At 52.5% G+C, this 17,270-nt stretch overlaps 1 protein-coding gene across 12 annotated transcripts in view; it reads right to left on the bottom strand.

The window, feature by feature from the left end:
* LOC149330440 (uncharacterized) overlaps positions 1–17,270 on the bottom strand; it is a 225,259-nt gene that overhangs the window by 13,990 nt on the left and 193,999 nt on the right. For 9 of the 12 annotated variants that reach the window (XM_089560998.1, XM_089561002.1, XM_089561007.1 and 6 more), the window contains exons 29-33: positions 16,102–16,242; positions 14,898–15,032; positions 12,269–12,421; positions 4,399–4,476; positions 796–1,004 (exon numbers count right to left, since the gene is read on the bottom strand). In XM_089560998.1, coding sequence (XP_089417124.1) covers positions 796–1,004; positions 4,399–4,476; positions 12,269–12,421; positions 14,898–15,032; positions 16,102–16,242 — 716 coding nt within the window. Of the gene's footprint in view, positions 1–795; positions 1,005–2,267; positions 2,308–4,398; positions 4,477–12,268; positions 12,422–14,897; positions 15,033–16,101; positions 16,243–17,270 lie in introns of those variants that run through there. The other 3 variants (XM_089561009.1, XM_089561005.1, XM_089561008.1) reach the window with 3 other exon arrangements.

Below are 17,270 nucleotides of genomic sequence, written 5' to 3' on the forward strand. Positions count from 1 at the left end.
ATCTACCAATAGAGGCACCATAAGTTGGTTCTCATGCCCCTCTATTAAAGGGGCTACGAATAAAGTTGCAGTATGCCTAGGATGTTAAAGGACGCCACTTCGCAAATATCCTTCAGCAAGAATTTTCCTAATGCATTTAGTAGAAGCTGAGTTATCTACGGTCAGAATTTGAATTTACGCGTCTTCGCGCCTTCTCTCTTCTCTCGTCACTTTTTGCACACTGACATGTCAGCACCTCCTCCGGCCCCACCCACTCGGTCCCTCCGCCGGCTGCCGACGTGCACAGGAGGGGGGCGGGGAGCGTCGCTTGCAGCCGCTGCCATGGGATCTGTGTGACGTCAGAAGGAGGCGTCACGACGAACCAATCACAGCCCTTCGATGGCGACTTAAAGGGCGCGGCATGACACGCTGCGTGCGGATTCGGGCGAAAGCTCGGCACTGCAGGCCGCCGCGAGGTGCGGAAGCGCGAATTTTAAAAATTTAATTGTAAATTGTCGGTTCGCTTTCGAGATCTAGTACGCGGCACGAACACTCGGTGGCCTGTACTCTGCATAATACAAGAGTATTATAGACAGCCTCGAACACCCTTTTCTGGGACCCTTTAAGTACTTTTGGCATAGTGCGTACCGCTACCGCTACTGCTCGCCGCCACTGCGGATGCGGAGATTACTCTGAGGGCGCCAGATGGCGCCACGTTCCCATGAACAGCATCGGGACCAATCAGTGCGTGCGCATTGGCGGGGCGCGGTACGCGTTATGCTAAAGGTGTCCGTTGACGTGGTGGCCGCAACGTACGTTTTGCCGCCGGCGTCTCCCGAGCGCGGCACGGCGTCCGCCTCGTGCGCCAACGTGGGCGAGGGCAGTTGCACGGCGTGGGGCACGGGCAGCGAGCAGCGCCGGGCGCCCAGGTTGAGCGCCCTCAGTGCACGCACGGGACCCGGCACGGAATTAGCCGAGCCGGCCACGCTGCCGCCCGGTATGCTGAACAGCCGGCCCCGGGAATCCTGCGAGGCACGCGCGCACACACACACATAGTGATGTGGGACATCTGCACTTGAACACGTGGCCGACATGCTCCCTCACTTTGGAAGGATATGGTTGTGACGTAATAACCCAGGTCAGTGACGTCACTGAGCCTTCCGTTGCGCTCTCCACGCGTCAACCCTGCAATACAGCTGCTATGTAGGACCTGGTTTCTTTCAATTGCCCTAAAACTATAACGCCGTGACTATAGTTATTTTCACAGTGGGAACGACACTACAAAAATAAACACCTCATTTCACATGACCATGTTCATTTAGCGGCTCCTTAGAGCCACTTTACGAAACACGCAAGATACATCAGCCATACCCGAAATCTGCAGAGCTTAAGAAGAATAGTACTCGCACCAAAATGGCATGAATGACCAAAAAGGCCCTAAATGACAAAAGATCTTGCTAGCACATAGAGGAAGGAACAATAAGAAATGAAAGCTGCTCATCGCGCCGTATAATTCACGGATCGTCAGCTGCATTCCCGGCGCAAACAACGCGAAATTAAACACCGAATGCGAGGCCTCAAGTTGGGACGTCAAATGGAAATATTTAGCCCGTAACAAAAGCACAATAAATACTGAACTAGTTTTCAGCGGCGGCCATGTGCTTGTGTTTAAAGGCTATCGCGGGCTCGGTTCGCTAACAGCACAACGCACACCTAGCTGTTCTCACCTCAGTCATAAGAAGTAAGCTTATTTACGATTCCTCGCTCTCGGTCCCGAGAACCAACAGCCGCTTTGACTTTGGCCTTCCAGTCTCGTAGGAAGAGAACACGATCAGTCTTTCCCCTAAGCGTGAAACGAGGAATCACATTCGTCTACCAACGCTACGTCCCGAACTGGCTCGCATGGGGCGGCGTACAAATGACACTTCTATGATGCCTACACTCGCGGTCAACTTTCTGTTGCTCTGCAGCAAAGGCTAAGGAGGAATGGGAAGAAGACTGGCCTTTGTCACTGTGCTGCATCACTGCGCCAATTAGTCCGGCCAGTTAAACGCGTTGAGAGGGCTTGATCCTCTTCCGTGAACTCGTTGGCCTCGTCCCCATCGCCTTCAGGACTATACATTCTGCTGCAGAATGACACTTGCGCTACGGTCCTCCAGTTTTCAGGAGAGAAAGGCCCGTCTTCTTCCCTTTCCTGCCTAGCATTGGCTGCAGAGCCACAGAAAGCTGACCGCGAGTACAGTAGCACCACGTAACGGCCATCGTAGGAACCTACCAGCTCCACTTACCGTTTCACTTCCTAGGCATCCGAAGGATGCCCTTGGGCGTCTGAGAGCAGCGTGTGGGGAGCAAGACAAAGACGCACAAATGAGAGGAACAGCAGCACACACGCTGCACAGTATAGGGTTCGATGTGCGTACGTATAATAAGGGAAAACGAGAGCGGGTGGTGCACAGGAGGACAGCCTCGAGAAACGCGCGCTGCATAGTTTCCAGCAAATCAACTGCCCCGCCCGTTTCGCCGACAGCGCCTGAATCACGCGTCGTGCTCCGTCGATTACGGCGCACCGTGACTCGCGGGCGGCAATTACAGGCGCGCCCGTAAGAAAAGGCTACCGACTCAAGTCAGCAGACGGAAAGTTCTCCGGGCTAATCATGGCCAAGAAGACCGTGAAGGCAACACACACTCTACATCGTGATCAATTTCGGTCGAAAGCATGCCCGAGCCTTCATTTTCTTAATCTGGCTCCAGGCCTCAAAGAGTGAGTGAGCATGAGTGAGTGGTAGGAGCGGGCCTCAGCAACTTCGCCACTAAAAAACAAAGAACAAAAAGAAACGCAAGTGCCAAGTCGTCATAGAGAAAGGAAAGACCGTAATTTCTGAGCACGCGCGTATCGGCGGTTCGAGTTGTCATACAAACGTCATGCTAAAGACGAACCATATTTTCATCGTTGGGGCTCCCCCTGCAGGCTTCCGAAGCTTATTACCTCACCGGTTACCTCGAGAAACCCCATTTGCCGAAGGCACATCGTTCCTATAGGCAAGTAGGGAGCTGAATTAATGCGGACAAATTTAGAAGTGAATACGCTCAGCGCTATATACACTTGGCATGCAGATAACATAAAACAACTAAGGTAACGCCCAACAGGTGACACACTAATAGGTTGCCATGCGCCAATGTGACCTTGATCTTCTTCATTCACTTTGGCAGCCCAAGATATTGAGGCGCAGCGGGCAGGGCAAGGCATATTTTATTTTGGGCTGATTTTTTCTTCTGAAGTTCACTACCAAATCCACTCAGGTAGAGAGGCATTGGAAGTGGCGGGGATAGTGCACCTACAGGATCCAAGTAGAGAAGGCAGACTTGGGAGGAACATGAGACTCAAAGGACACGGGTCTAAGAAGGCGACACAGAAGATATCGAGGAAACAAACATATTCGGAAGTGGCAGCGAAAAGGGTGCATCTAGGAGGTCAAGGAATTCACAGGAACAGGGCGGCAGTGGCACCGGGAACGCATTAGGGCTGGAGGGGAATGGTTACTGGAGACTACTGATAGTTAGTTCTCAAGGACCCCCGCACGAAGGTGACGGGAGAGCAGCAGGACAGAGAGCGCACACAAAACAGCTTGAACAGGGGCCGAGATACACATTTTTCTGTTCTTTAAGTCAGACAGACACATACTTTCTACTACGGACAGCACGAGCAGAGAGGTCTATGCACTTTGAACATACAAAGGGAAATCTCTATAGGAAGGCAATAGATTCTATCAGAAGGCTGCAGAAGGTGTGAAGACCATATTACAAAGAAATACAGTGAATATCTCGGCCATCCAATCTGAGTATCGCCCCTTTCTCCTAAGGGCTACAAGACATGGCCGTCTGGCAATGCTTACTCTGGCAACAAAAAACTACGAGCAGGGAAAAGGTTTGTGATTAAAAGCAAGGGGTTAGTGTTCTGGAACTTCAAGAAAGCTTGTGCATGACTGAGGTCTCCATCTTCCGCCAGGACAACAAAGAGGTTTGAAGTGAAGGACCCGCAAACACGGGGCGGGGGACAAGAAACAATGCTAGAAGATCTAGGATGAGGTGACGCACATCAAAGGAGCTACAAAGAGTGACGCCGAGTCCGTCACCAATGGCAGCACTTAAAGGAAAGTGAGAGAGGCAGCCTCAGCCATGAGGAATGTCGGGGAGGGGAGGTGTGGCCTTAACTAGAGACCAGTGTGAAGGAAGCCATATACCAGCACACAAAGTGTGCGACGGGGATCCCAGGAAAGCAGCAGTGACTGGTACACAGCAACCGGCGTGAAAACAACAAAGAAGCACAACTACATGTGTTCGAGAAGCTGGACAGGGAGGGAACGCTGGCAATGTATATGTACAGCCACCATTTCTGCGTTTGTTTTGGAAGAGGCTTACGAGGTAGACAAGGTTGCCACGCGAGTCGTCTCCCGACGGTCGGCGGAAGCAAGCGACGCTGGCCCTTCGACGAGCATCCTGGAGGAGAGAAGACAGGAGGCCATCGCCTTGTTTTATCACTCGCGTTCAGTGGACAAGTGTTGAGTAGCAGGACATGCCGCACAACTTCCGGGAAGAACAGACGGGCCAGAGAGAAGCCTAGGGCCGTGAGGTGTCACTCAAAGCAACAGTATGCCAACTACCAAAACATTTTATGTGACTAATACAAGGTTGAATATTGGTACCCTTTAAGAAGGGTAATGTCCTTAACGTTAACACACATTTTATGTATGATGCTTAAGCATAATATGAATGAATAAGGTAAATGGCCCTACTGCATCAAGGCATAACTGAGGAGCTCAGTTTCAGGTGGTGTAAATGACTGCAGAATGGGTAGTGCACAAAACCGGAATGAACTATGCTGGTACCGCTCAGTCCAAACCTCACGGCCGTAGGCAGGGGAAAAAGAAAAAAGCTGCCAGTGTCGTCCTGAAGGAAGTGTTGGTCATTCCAGAAGGAGGGACCGCAACCCAGGCAGTTTAGTAGAGGGTGAAGCGATGATCGTGGATGCACTGATGATGCCCGAGGCGTGCCCTTTTGGAAAGCACTGAAGGCTCTACCAATTGTTAGTAACCCAGAGCCCACCATCGACCACACATGCATCCCAGGAGGATGCCATGCCACCAAGTGCACACGAGTAACGACGACAAAAATTTCGCAAAATTTCTCAAAGGCGCAGCCAAAACCCGTCGAGGTCCATGCTTTCCGCTACTGCGGCCTCAGCTCGATGGACAACTGGAGCGCGGCGAAATGTCTATGGCATTCAAGCAACAAAACATGCATGCCGCGCAGGCGTAGCAGCACCTGCCTATAATTTCAAGGAAAAAAATTGAAGCAACAAAAATATTTTTTTAGACAGTTACAAAAATAACGGTCGAGTTGCTTTGCTTCCGTATTTTGCATGCAACCTAAGTTCTAATCAGGAAGATACCGCTTTCACCGAAAATGTAACTTTTATAAGCTAGAAAAAGCAAAAAAAATGAAATACAGGTAGCGCCATCACCGGCCGATTTCGCAAGTAAAATGGGAGTCTACATCCCATTTTTACGCGCGGATCACGGAGGCTACGCTACACCGCCATTCACTTCAAAACAGTGGAAACACGTCCTTTTCTGTAATGACGTCGCGAGTTCGAATCGACAAAAGGGAACATTTTAAAATCAGGCTTCCTCGGCGATAAACGCGTCTTTCGCTGCTGGACAAATGTCAACGTAGGCAAAGGAGCACGAGGATCAATTTTTACTGATAACAATAATTGGACGAAGCTTCTTTTCATTAGTGTTCCTTCAAGGCACCATAGCCTACAAAAGCATTCTACACCATAGTTTCGGTTTCTCAAAATTCTCGGGACCAGGTGGCATCGTTTAGCGTGACGTCACAGCAAGATCTACATAAATACCACGAGGCACAGAGCCTCGGCAACGAGCACTGGACGAAGAAATGGCGAACTGCGACTTGGAAAGCAACTATCTGCAGCGTGTTGGGGAATTCACGCCGCCGCAAGGTCACGTGGCCTAGGCGTCCCCCCCCCCCCCTTTCTAGGCTGCTCTCAGGGAACCCCCACCTGCCAAAAACCACGTCCGTGATGTCTCGCTCACAACGCGGACGGCGACAACGCCCACAACGGACTTTCTGCAGACCGCGGCCTATAACGCTATCGCACTAAAACTTCGTCCAGAAAGAAAGGGGCGCAGAATCGCAACATTATCCAAAGCACAGAGGACCTGATGTCTTCCTCTGCACTCTGTTTCTAGCTCTGCCTCCTTTGCACCGTGCGACGAGAAGCTAGGGCGCAGCGAAGCTACAAAGAGCCGGCATCGGAAAAGCAGATCACGCACCACAAACGGCGCGCAAGCAGCGTGCGACGGCGGCGGCCGCTTACTATAGCGGCCGCGCCAAGGTCATCATCACCGGCAACCGCGCGGCTCAGATAAGCGGTACATCCTGCGTTGCGGCGACGGCGCACATTCTGGAGACTTCTCGTCCGGTTCTCGCCGTCGTCTCCTCCGAGGAACAGACCGCGGGGAAAAAAATAAAAAGAAACGGCCGCAGTTAACAAGAACCGCCGAGAACAAAAAGAATACGCAAACAACCAAAGAAATAGATAGCAAGGACGCATTTTTTCTCGCACAGGAGACGCGGCTGACACGTGCTCGAAAAGCTGGGGCCGCTATATCGACGCCACGCTTAGAAAGGGAGACCCTGAACGGCGCACCGAAGGGGGTGTGCAGTTGCCGCGCAATAATAAATTTAACCGCCAAGGACGAGGGTCTTAAGCAATAATAAAGGAGCAATTACGATAACGCGCAGTCCGAAGAGATTTAGCCAGGCTATCTCGTTGGTACGGCGATAGCGCATGCGCAGGAGGCACAACGGCGAGCCCTTGACGCGTAAAAATTCAGGGGGCACTTTGGCTTTCTAAAGCGCTGCAAGGCGAAAGCCTTTCCTGGCGCACTGATTTTTTTAATTTGATTTATTTATCTATTTATTCTCTTCTTTATTTATTTGTTTGTTGGTTTTCTATTATTTTTGTTTCTTTTAATTTTCATTTTTTTATTTTATTTATGAAACCCATGCATTCACTACATGCGCCTTTATTCATGCACAAACCCTGAGCCTTCATGGCGGATATGTAGCGTCTCCACTTCAAGTGCCAATGGCCCTGGTTCGATTCCCAGCCTCAACACAGTTTCTTTAAGTAGTGACGCCGAAACGCGGACACATTTGCTAACATCCCTTGGTCACGACAGTTTGAGGCATTAAACGCTTTCGCCTTAATGTGCGTTAGCTGCCACAGCCACCCCTATCCCTGTTCTTATTTAAAGGAACCGGGACCTGGTATTAGACCATGGGAATGCGTCGTAACGGACCCTATACCATTTATGAGTAGCAGCGTCGTGGGAACCCACCTCCCAACAAAGCTCGGCCTCCATCCATCGCCCAAGGCCTTACCATACGAGGCGGAATAGCGAAACGACGCTCACCAATTGCCGTAGAAAGAGTCCAGCAGCCCGGCAAATTGGCCCAACATTGGAAATGTATGGGCAAATGCCGGCCCTACCAAGGACCAGAGAGTGAAACCATCAAGTTCAAATATTGGGCCGGTATTATACCTGTGACGCTTGGGTATCTACGGCCCCGAAATCTAAACGGCACCCTAGCGAGCACTGCGCAGTTCGTCGACGTGAAGGCGGGGGACGCATGCACTGAAAAGGTGGCCACCAAGCCTGCATGCTCTACGCTACGGTGTGCGCTAAAATCACGGTGCAGAAAAAAAACCCCTTAACCCCGCATGCTGCATTCGATACACACAATTTTCGACTAAACAGCTAATAAAAGTCATTCGATACAACACACAACTCAATACGGCACACAACTCAATACGACACAGCCAACGTCCAATCAAATCGACGCTCTCTACAGTCACAACAGCGGCAGCGGCGCTGTTACGCAAGCAAGTATGATCGCCCAAGAATCACATGTGCACTTAAAAAAAGAAAGTAAAGGAAGAACCAATCGCGAAGCCCGCCCTCAACGAACCACATGGCCACCACCAAAAAAAGCTGTGTTTTCGAACTTGTAACCCGTCAAGTATCAATTCCGTTAATACTGGCGATAGACGTACTCCATAACGGCAAGGTGACGCGCATGCACACATGCAGCCTAGAAGCGGAGAGTAGCCGCTACAGTGCGTGTGGGAATTGCAGTTCTCGGTCTGGTGCCCGTACCAGCCACGGACATTAAAAAAGAAGTCCCACGCCACTCATGACCGAGGATTTAGATTAAGCCTTCATCGCAGAACGCAGTAATAAGGGCTAAGCTGCACGAAAGTCATCCCGGCCGTTTCCCTCACGCTGTGAAGAAGCGTCACTGGAGGGACAAGACCATGCGACCCGGAGTAAATTATCAGCTAACCAGCTAAAAGGTACGCCACCAGCGAGACGCCAGTTATACTCCCCGCCGGATTTTTTCCCCCCACTGACAGGGAAGATGCAGCTGCCACCAGCAAAACTGGAGCGCGGTCACTCCCATGCAGTCTATTCTTACGGGGCACGTCCCCCTCGTCACGCATAGAAACAGGCCGGTCGCCCCTTCGTCACGCATAAAAAACAGCTTTGTCCCTTTGTCACGCATAAAAACAAAACTTAGTCCGGGAGTGTCCCTTCGTATATCGCATAAAACCATTTAGGTTGGTTACTATGTGATAGACTGCAAAGATATTTAGAATACAGTGACGCTATCGGTTAGGGGCATAGACGGAGGGAGGGGGGGAGGGGGGGGGTGTGGAGGGGCAGTGCACAGACTCGGGACAATAACGCCCCTTCCTCCGGTTATTTTCCCATGGATGGATGGATAGGAGCGCCCTCTTTGAAACGGGGTGCTGCAATTGCCACCATGCTCAGCTTTTTGTTCAACTGTGTTGTCAATTCTCATTAAGATTCCCTATCTTATTTCACTACGGTTTCCTACACTCCTAACCTTATGCCACATCTCTGCTTTTCACCCACCAATCCTCCAATCGCCTTTTGCTAACTTCCACTGCAGATTTATTTACATGACCACTGTTATCTCTAAACCATAGGGCCTCAGGAAGAGTGACTGTGCCTGCCTGCATCGACATCTCGATGGATACCGTCACATTTGAGTATGAGGTGTTCAACTGTTTCCCCAGATCTACCACACACTGCACATGTGCACACGCCCCTAACCGACAGCGTCGCCCCATTCTAAAAGTCTCTTATGGCGTTCACGTGAATAATAGCTGAGCACCGAAGAGTGTCAGATACGTGGGTGTTCCAAACCAGCACGACTTCTTTTTAATTATTTTTTGTCGTGCGCAGTCAGAAGCACCCTAGTTGCACCACGTGTGGCTTCCAAGCCGGTGCCAACAGATTGCAGGACAGTGTAGGGGGGGGGGGGGGGGGGGGGGGGGGTGTACGCTCTGGCGACGCGACAAAACCGCCGCGGGCGCAGCCTATTACCCGTGTAGTCGCATATCTTGCGCGCACACGCTTTCGCAGCGCTTAGCGGAAGCGCGTACGCAGTCAATGTCGCGGCGAGCGGGCGTTGAGACGGCATAGAAGCCGCAAGGCAAGATCAGGGCCCGTGAGAAACGCTCACATCCGCGCCAGCGGAAGCAGCAGCTGCAGCCAGTATTAGGAAAGCAAGGAGGCATCAGAGAGTGCGCGCTCGCTCGGCGAATCACGCACAGCGAAAATTTCTACAGCTCTACACGCACGCACTAATAACAGCAAGAGCCACACCAAACACAAGGGAGGGGGTCATATTTTGTAGCGTTTCGCTTTCCTTTCGTTTGGTCCTTTGCCACTGATCGCTGCTACCAGTGACGTCGACCGCGGGGGATGACGTCAAGCTGTTTGTCACAGAAACACCCCTGTTATCACTGACAAAAATCTCTTTACACAGTCTATAGACTCTCCGTACATTTTGCTTAAAGACTATAGACTTCCTTCAGACCATGCCTTTGCGCTCGTCTATAGGCAATACAAATCCTACAGACACTCTACAGACATATGAATTTATGGTTTGGTTTGTGGGGGCTTAAAGTCCCAAAGCGACCCAGCCTATGAGGGACGCCGCAGTGAAGGGCTCCGGAAATTTCGACCGCCTGGGGTTCTTTAACGTGCAACTGACATCGCACAGTACACGGGCCTCTAGAATTTCGCCTCCGTCGAAATTCGACCGCAGCGGCCGGTATCAAAACCACGTGTTTCGGGTCAGCAGCCGAGCACCGTAACCCCTGAGCCACCGCGGCGGCTCAATCTGTATGTAGATTTATGGCCAGACACTTTTAGTACACTTTTTTCTATAGACAGTGAATAGGCTATAAATATAGGCTATAAATTGATAAAAGGAAATATATAAAGGAAAGCAATTTAGCCTCTAAGAAGTCTGCAGACAGTCTACAGACCATGCTGATAAGGGGTGACACCATAGTTAATCGCAGAAACGCGGGCAACGTCCTTGCCGCACCGATGGACCGGATCCGACTACGCGACTGACACACCTAGAAGTGCGACCGGCTGGGAAAAACACGGTCCCTATGACACGGCAGAACTAGGTGCGGCGGATGCAGGGTGGCTAGCGGTAATGCCAGGTCTAGACCGGCCGTGACCGTGATTGGTTGCTTGATGCCCCCCCCCCCATCGCTTTCAGTCACGACTGAGGTCACGACCAAACGAATGGGGAAAACGAAACGAGAAAGGGCTACAAAGTACGGCACTATATAGTTCACTTACAAAGCCAGAGCAGGACACGATACACGTCACACTCCAAGTTCTACGTACACCTATAGCACATGCGCAACACAGCAGAGACAAGCGACCGCACCATGCACATTGCAGCGAGGGTGTAAGCAGTGCACGACGACTAAGGCGGCGTGTATGGCGGCAGCCGTGGAGAAGTTCTGCGGGGGCAGGCCAAAAGGCGGTGAAGCACTACGCTGCTAGATGAGGCGAGCAGGGAAAAAAAACAACCGAAAACGAAAAGCTGAAAGTAAGCAGCCAGAGAATGCACAGCGCTCAGGAGCAGGCAGCTTTAAGGATGCAACGCGGGCGCTGAATGCGCGCTTCGACCACAGAGAGCGACCACATAACCAACGCGAAAGAAAAAAAAAAGTGGGACCGCCACAAAGATTTGTCCTCAACTGGGCGTTTTCTAATACAGGAAAGATCCGGGTTCGAAGTGCGGCCGGCCTACGCTACAGCTGCTGTCGGATATAATTCAAGAAAAAAGCGCCTTTCCTCAATCAAAGGACCGCCTTCCAGCCAATGGCATCGGCCGATCCTCATGAACCTGCCTGCGTGACAATGCAGGGAGTGGCAGATAAAAGGGGGTGGTCCCCTGTCTGCACTGCCACACAACTCTCTGGATTGTCCCGCTACTAATGCTAGCAGGTTCCCAAGTATAGGCCGACGCCACTAGCTGGAAGAGGGACCTTTGACAGGGAAAAGCCGCTTTTTTCTTGACTTGTATCCGACTGCAGCCAAAATTGATGGTTTCTGGGGGTTTAACGTCCCAAAGCGACTCAGGCTACGAGGGACGCCGCAGTGGAGGGTTCCGGAATAATTTCGGCCACTCGGGGAGATTTGACGTACACTGACATCGCACAGTACACGGGCTTCTAGAATTTCGCCTCCATCGAAATTCGGCCGCCGCGGCCGGGATCGAATCCGCGTCTTTCGGGTCAGCAGCCGAGCACCACAACCACTGAGCCACCGTGGTGGTGCGATGCCAGTGCACGCTAAAGAACCCCAGGTGGTCGAAATTTCCGGAGCACTACGGCGTCCCTCATAGCCTGAGTCGCTTTGGGACGTTAAACCCCAATTAGCCATCTCTTTGGGACGTTAAATCCCAATAAGCCAAACAAAACAGCCACAGTAGTTGGAAACAGAGCGAAACACCGTAAACGTCGTTTGAAAGCGTTCGAACCACTGTGTCCACAGCTCGTGACTACAAGAAATAGATTTAACCTGCAATCAACGGCGGACGCATTTCATCATCGCAATGGCGGCGGTCGCCAATGTGGTCTCAGCAGCGCATTGCACGTGAGCGCGACTCTACGCGCTTAACGCAAGCAAATGCTGGCGGCCAGTCCATTGCAGCGCGGAACGGCCACAAGGCGGAGAAGCGTGCACGGCGACAAGCTGGTGCGACGAACGATGCAAGCAGGGCGTGCGTAGGGACGCGTGTTTTCCCCCGGCGGCAAAAGCGTGAGAAGCGTCGTCGTTGAAGTCGTTGGGGGGCGCACCTTGGCGGGCGTGGCGTTGGCCACGTCGTGGAGCTGGTGGTCGAGCAGCAGCTTGCGGGCTTCCTCGAGCTCCCGGTGCTCCCTCTCGGAGGCCCGCTTGAGGTTCTCCACGTGCGCCACCATCACCTCGAAGGCCCTGCTCATGCGCTCCTCCTGGGACGGTGAAGCGTGGTTGACGCCGCGCTGCCGTCTCGAGGACAGAAAAAAACTCACACGTGCGCGTGCACGAAACACTCGGGGGGTAACACCTCCAGAGAGCGGGCATACTCACGAAAGCTCCGCAGGACAGGGTCATGGCTTCGGTGAAACGACGAGGCATGTTTGGCGCGCTTGTTTTAGAGTTAGGCTTCAAAGTTCACTCGCAAGGCTGCCGAAGTTAGTGTGTTAAAAGTTAGAACGAGATAACACCGTGTTAAGCACCGAAGCTGTTTCAATGTGACAGCACACTAGTGCAAATTTAGGATGTCGGCTACATCGTGCGGCTGCGGAGCTTCGCCAACTACTCTGAAAGCCAACTACGGGCACTCTCGGCCGACTCTTGGCACTGTCCACCCCACCCCAACACTTGGCACGGTCCACCCCAACACTCGGTACGGCAGACCCCAATTCTCGGCACCGTCGACCCCAATTCTCGGCACCGTCGACCCCAACACTCGGCACGGCAGACGCCAACTCTCGGCACGGCAGACGCCAACTCTCGGCCCCGTCGACCCCAACTCTCGGCCCCGTCGACCCCAACTCTCGGCCCCGTCGACCCCAACTCTCGGCCCCGTCGACCCCAACTCTCGGCCCCGTCGACCCCAACTCTCGGCCCCGTCGACCCCAACTCTCGGCCCCATCGACCCCAACTCTCGGCCCCGTCGACCCCAACTCTCGGCCCCGTCGACCCCAACTCTCGGCCCCGTCGACCCCAAGCTATTCCTTCAAGTATGGGAGATGAATCGTTAGCTATGAAGCCCAGCCGAGCGGAAATACGAGTCTATTCACCTGAGCTAGGAAATACACTGTCTTCGAAGCACCAAGGGGAAAATAATCCCAACTGCACAAAACGGAGGGGGCTCGACACCAGTCGGACAATACCGCCACAGTTACTGTCTACTTTCCGGGGATGTTTTCCCCAACCAAGAAAAACTGAGGCAGCTTTTCAGCACTCGCATCTACAAGCGAAAGAAGCGGAACGCCTAAAAAACTTGGATCGGTGCTCTTAACAGCTCGCAAAAATCAGATCAGCTGGCCTTCCTTTCACCAAGATCGGCTCTCTCGCGCGGATGGATCAAGCCGATTATACGCACTCAGCAATCCATTTACGTCGCGCAGGTGAGGGAATCGCGAATGGTATCGGAGCCCGAGATGACAGGTCAGGCCTCCGCCTGTCTTAATGAGACTAACGAGGCCTATAGTTGTCGCTGTTTGGGACCCTCATTAGCGCCACAGCGAAAGGAAGAATACACCTAGGAGCCTGAGTTCTGCAGGCGGCGTGTCCGTGAAAGCGAAGATATATACGATGAATATAACAGTGACTAACAAAAAAAAAATAAAGGTGTAAGCAAATGCCTACCTCAGCTGGGGCGCGGGATCAGGTGACCCACAACAAACGATAAGAATAGAGACGAAATCGCGTCACCACGGTCCTAAGCTCGATCCCAGTATTATAACTGCGAGGCCTGAATGAACGCGAGAGCGTTCATCTTTGGACTGCGCTGAAAGCTTTGCACTGGTAGTAGCTGGACTTCGCGACCACGTGCGTTGGTCACCATGAGTGACGTGCTATGGCGGGAAGATGCGGTCCCGCACGCACACGGTACAACAGCAGCGAGCCGATAACTTGTAACGAGTTATCACAGCGCTTACTGTCGATGATGCCTCGTACAGTTTGAAGGCGCAAAATCGGGCCAAAAAGTTGGAGCGGACACTTAACCTTCGCCTTAAGTGTATGACGCGATAGCTTAACGGGTTAATGCTCTTATATGCGGAGTTGGTCATTCTGTCCTTAACATTCGTAGATCCCTGGGAGGCCCTCGTACCAAATCTTGGCGCAGTGGTGGTGCGGCGGTTAAGCGATGCGCCGCTGCCCTGCGATATGGCACGTGCTGCCATAGGATGGGGCTTGTGCGGCCCAGGTTGCGCTTCCCGAGCGACCTCTCGAGATCAGTCACTAACTGCCACCTGCCACAGCGCGCAGTTCGCTCACTCTCCGCTGGGCAGGTTGTGATGACGTCACTAGGTCACGTGACCTAGGTTGCCCACCTGCCCCCTAGGGTGCCTCACTGGGGATTTTTCGCTCGCGGTCAATGACGCCGACTTTCTGCGACACGAGCTCCTTAACGGTGCCGCGTTAAAACTGAACGACTAATTCATTTTTACGTGCCACAGGCGGGCATAAGGGATGTCATAGTGGAAGATTCTGGAGCGATTTAAGCCGCCCCGACTCGTTTAACGTCGGCGCAAACCAGGAATTCAGAATACGGGAGCCCCCCCATCTTTCGTCTCCACCTAAATTAGGCTGCCACAGCGGGAATAGAACCCGCGAACTCGTTCGTGTTCTGAAGCACAACACGACAGCCACCGCAGGAGGCCTCGAGTACGAGACAACAGGACAGCGCCAGGAAGGAGAGAGAGAGAGACGCACCTGCTGCACGGCCCCGTAGACCTCGGCCTGGCTGGACACCCGGTCGGTGGACTGCTGGATGACGTCCACGTGGTTGCGGATCTTGGCCACTACCTCGCGGACGCGCTCGTCGTCCGTGTACAGGGAGTCCAGCGTCTGAATGCGGCAGGAGAGGGATCCTTTGTCTGATCCTTCTCTATACCTCACAGATTCTTCGCACAACCCATCCCACCCGTTCTACCTTCTCTCAAACCGCTTTCCTTTGCGGCAAGGGGACGAGGCTCTTTCTGGTGGTCACCGTTCACAGGGGCAGTTACGGTGCCCATGGTCACTAATCTTCTTTTTCTCGTGCATGAAAGGACCGCTACCACTGGCAGTGCCATTAAAGCAGTTTCCACCGAGCGCGCATGCTTTGCAGTGGGGTAGCTCCCTAGGGCCTAAACTGCCCCAGTCAGTCCCTGTTCTCAACTACGAAAGGCCGACGTGCATAGAGCTAACTTAAAATAAACGTCGCCATGGACAGGAAAATAACGCACGGCTCCTCGCGCATTGTACCAACGAATGTTATCTCAGCTATCATTTTTAACTGCGTAACTACCACTTTTTAATCAACACTTTTTAATCAGCTTTTCATGCACCTAACATCGAGGCGCCAATTCGAAAGCAGAAGGACGCTACGCCGCAGACATACTGTGAAAACGTGCGCGCAATAATGCTGCGACGGTAGGTTTGGGGTGCTAAGTATGCAGCGGCCTCAAACGTTGACGCAGACATCTAGATTGTTGGAGAGGAGGAATAACCGCGAACTTCGACGAGACTGAAGAACGAGAAGAGGACAGGACGAGCGGTAACCGTTCGTCCTGTCCTCTTCTCGTTCTTCAGTCTCGTCGAAGTTCGCGGTTATTCCTCCTCTCCAACATGTCAGACCAACTGGCTCAAAGCTTCCCCTTGTTGAACATCTAGACTGATTCGAACTCAGAAAGAAAGCTTTGTGATGGCCCAAAGACCGGCGCTTTGAAAGCTGCTTGCCATGTATCGCAGAAAGAGTTAGGGCACTAAGTTGGTGATGGCGACGTTCTCCACTGGCGACGTCACCCGCTCTAGCTCTCTTCGAAGGCATCATCATAATCTGACCGAGATAAAGTTGTCCTCCTATTAATTGGCGGGTACAGTGAAAGATCTCTGACCGCCTGACACCCGCGAAGAGATGGCGGGGACCGTATACCTGGGCCAGGTCCCGGATGGCCTTGAGCTCGGCCTGGATGTTGCCCTCGGCGATGTCCCGGTGCCGTTGGTGGAGCTCGAGGCGCTTGGTCAACGTCAGCCGGTCAGTCTTGAAGCCCAGCGAGAGGGTGGTGAACTTGTTCTGCGGAGAAGACGGCGCAACAGCGACGATGACACCCCGTTTGTTGCTGCGTGCTGCTTGCGGCGAGTACATAGCCATCGGGTAGAGGTGCTCGAGGTGGGTTAATTTTCAAAAGCACTGACAATGCGCACGGAAGGTAAAGAGTGAAGGCCTGGGCTAATTGATGGTCCGTTATTACCAGAAGGAGCCAAGGACGACAGAAAGACGTACACAACACCTGACGTTTTTTTTTTTATGTTGATCATGAAGAGATTTGCCGACTATCAAAGCGTGGCAAACTTCCGTGCATTGAACATCACCATTAAAAAAAAAAGACGCCGCGGGGGCTCAGTCGCTATGGCACTCGGCTGCTGACCCGAAAGACGCGGGTTCGATCCCGGCCGCAGCGGTTGAATTTCTTTGGAGGAGAAGTTCTAGAGGCCCGTGTGGCGTGCGATGTCAGTGCACGTTGAATAATCTCGGGTGGTCGAAATTACCGGAGCCCTTCACTACGGCGTCCCTCATTGCCCGAGTTGCTCGGGGACGTTAAACCCCATAAACCCATAAACCATTATGATTACAAATCATTATTTGCCGACTTCAGTTCACTGCAGAACAAGTTCCTCTGCCAAAGAGCTCCAATATGTACTGTCTTGAGCATGCCGTCCCAACCGAATTTTCTCACCCGTAAACACATGCAACGCCTCGGGCGCTTCCTATTACGTTCTCATTCGCCTCGCATATACACTCCGACGAAGTAGTAGATCACCATTTCTCAGCTCTCAGCACTATGTGAATGCCGAACAGCACTCCGTAAATAAAATAGTATCTATTGAACTGAACTAGTTTTATGGGTTTTTTTTTCGGGTTTTAACGTCCCGAAGCGACTCTGACTACGAGGACCGCCGTAGTGAAGGGCTCCGGAAATTTCGACCACCTGGTGTTCTTTAACGTGCACTGACATCGCACAGTACACGGGCCTCGAATTTCTCCTCCAAAGAAATTCAACCGCCGCGGCCGGGATCGAACCCGCGTCTTTCGGGACAGCA

This window comes from Amblyomma mixtum, chromosome 9 (assembly GCF_055824585.1).
Source record: "Amblyomma mixtum isolate Tamu chromosome 9, ASM5582458v1, whole genome shotgun sequence".
Taxonomy (NCBI): domain Eukaryota; kingdom Metazoa; phylum Arthropoda; class Arachnida; order Ixodida; family Ixodidae; genus Amblyomma; species Amblyomma mixtum.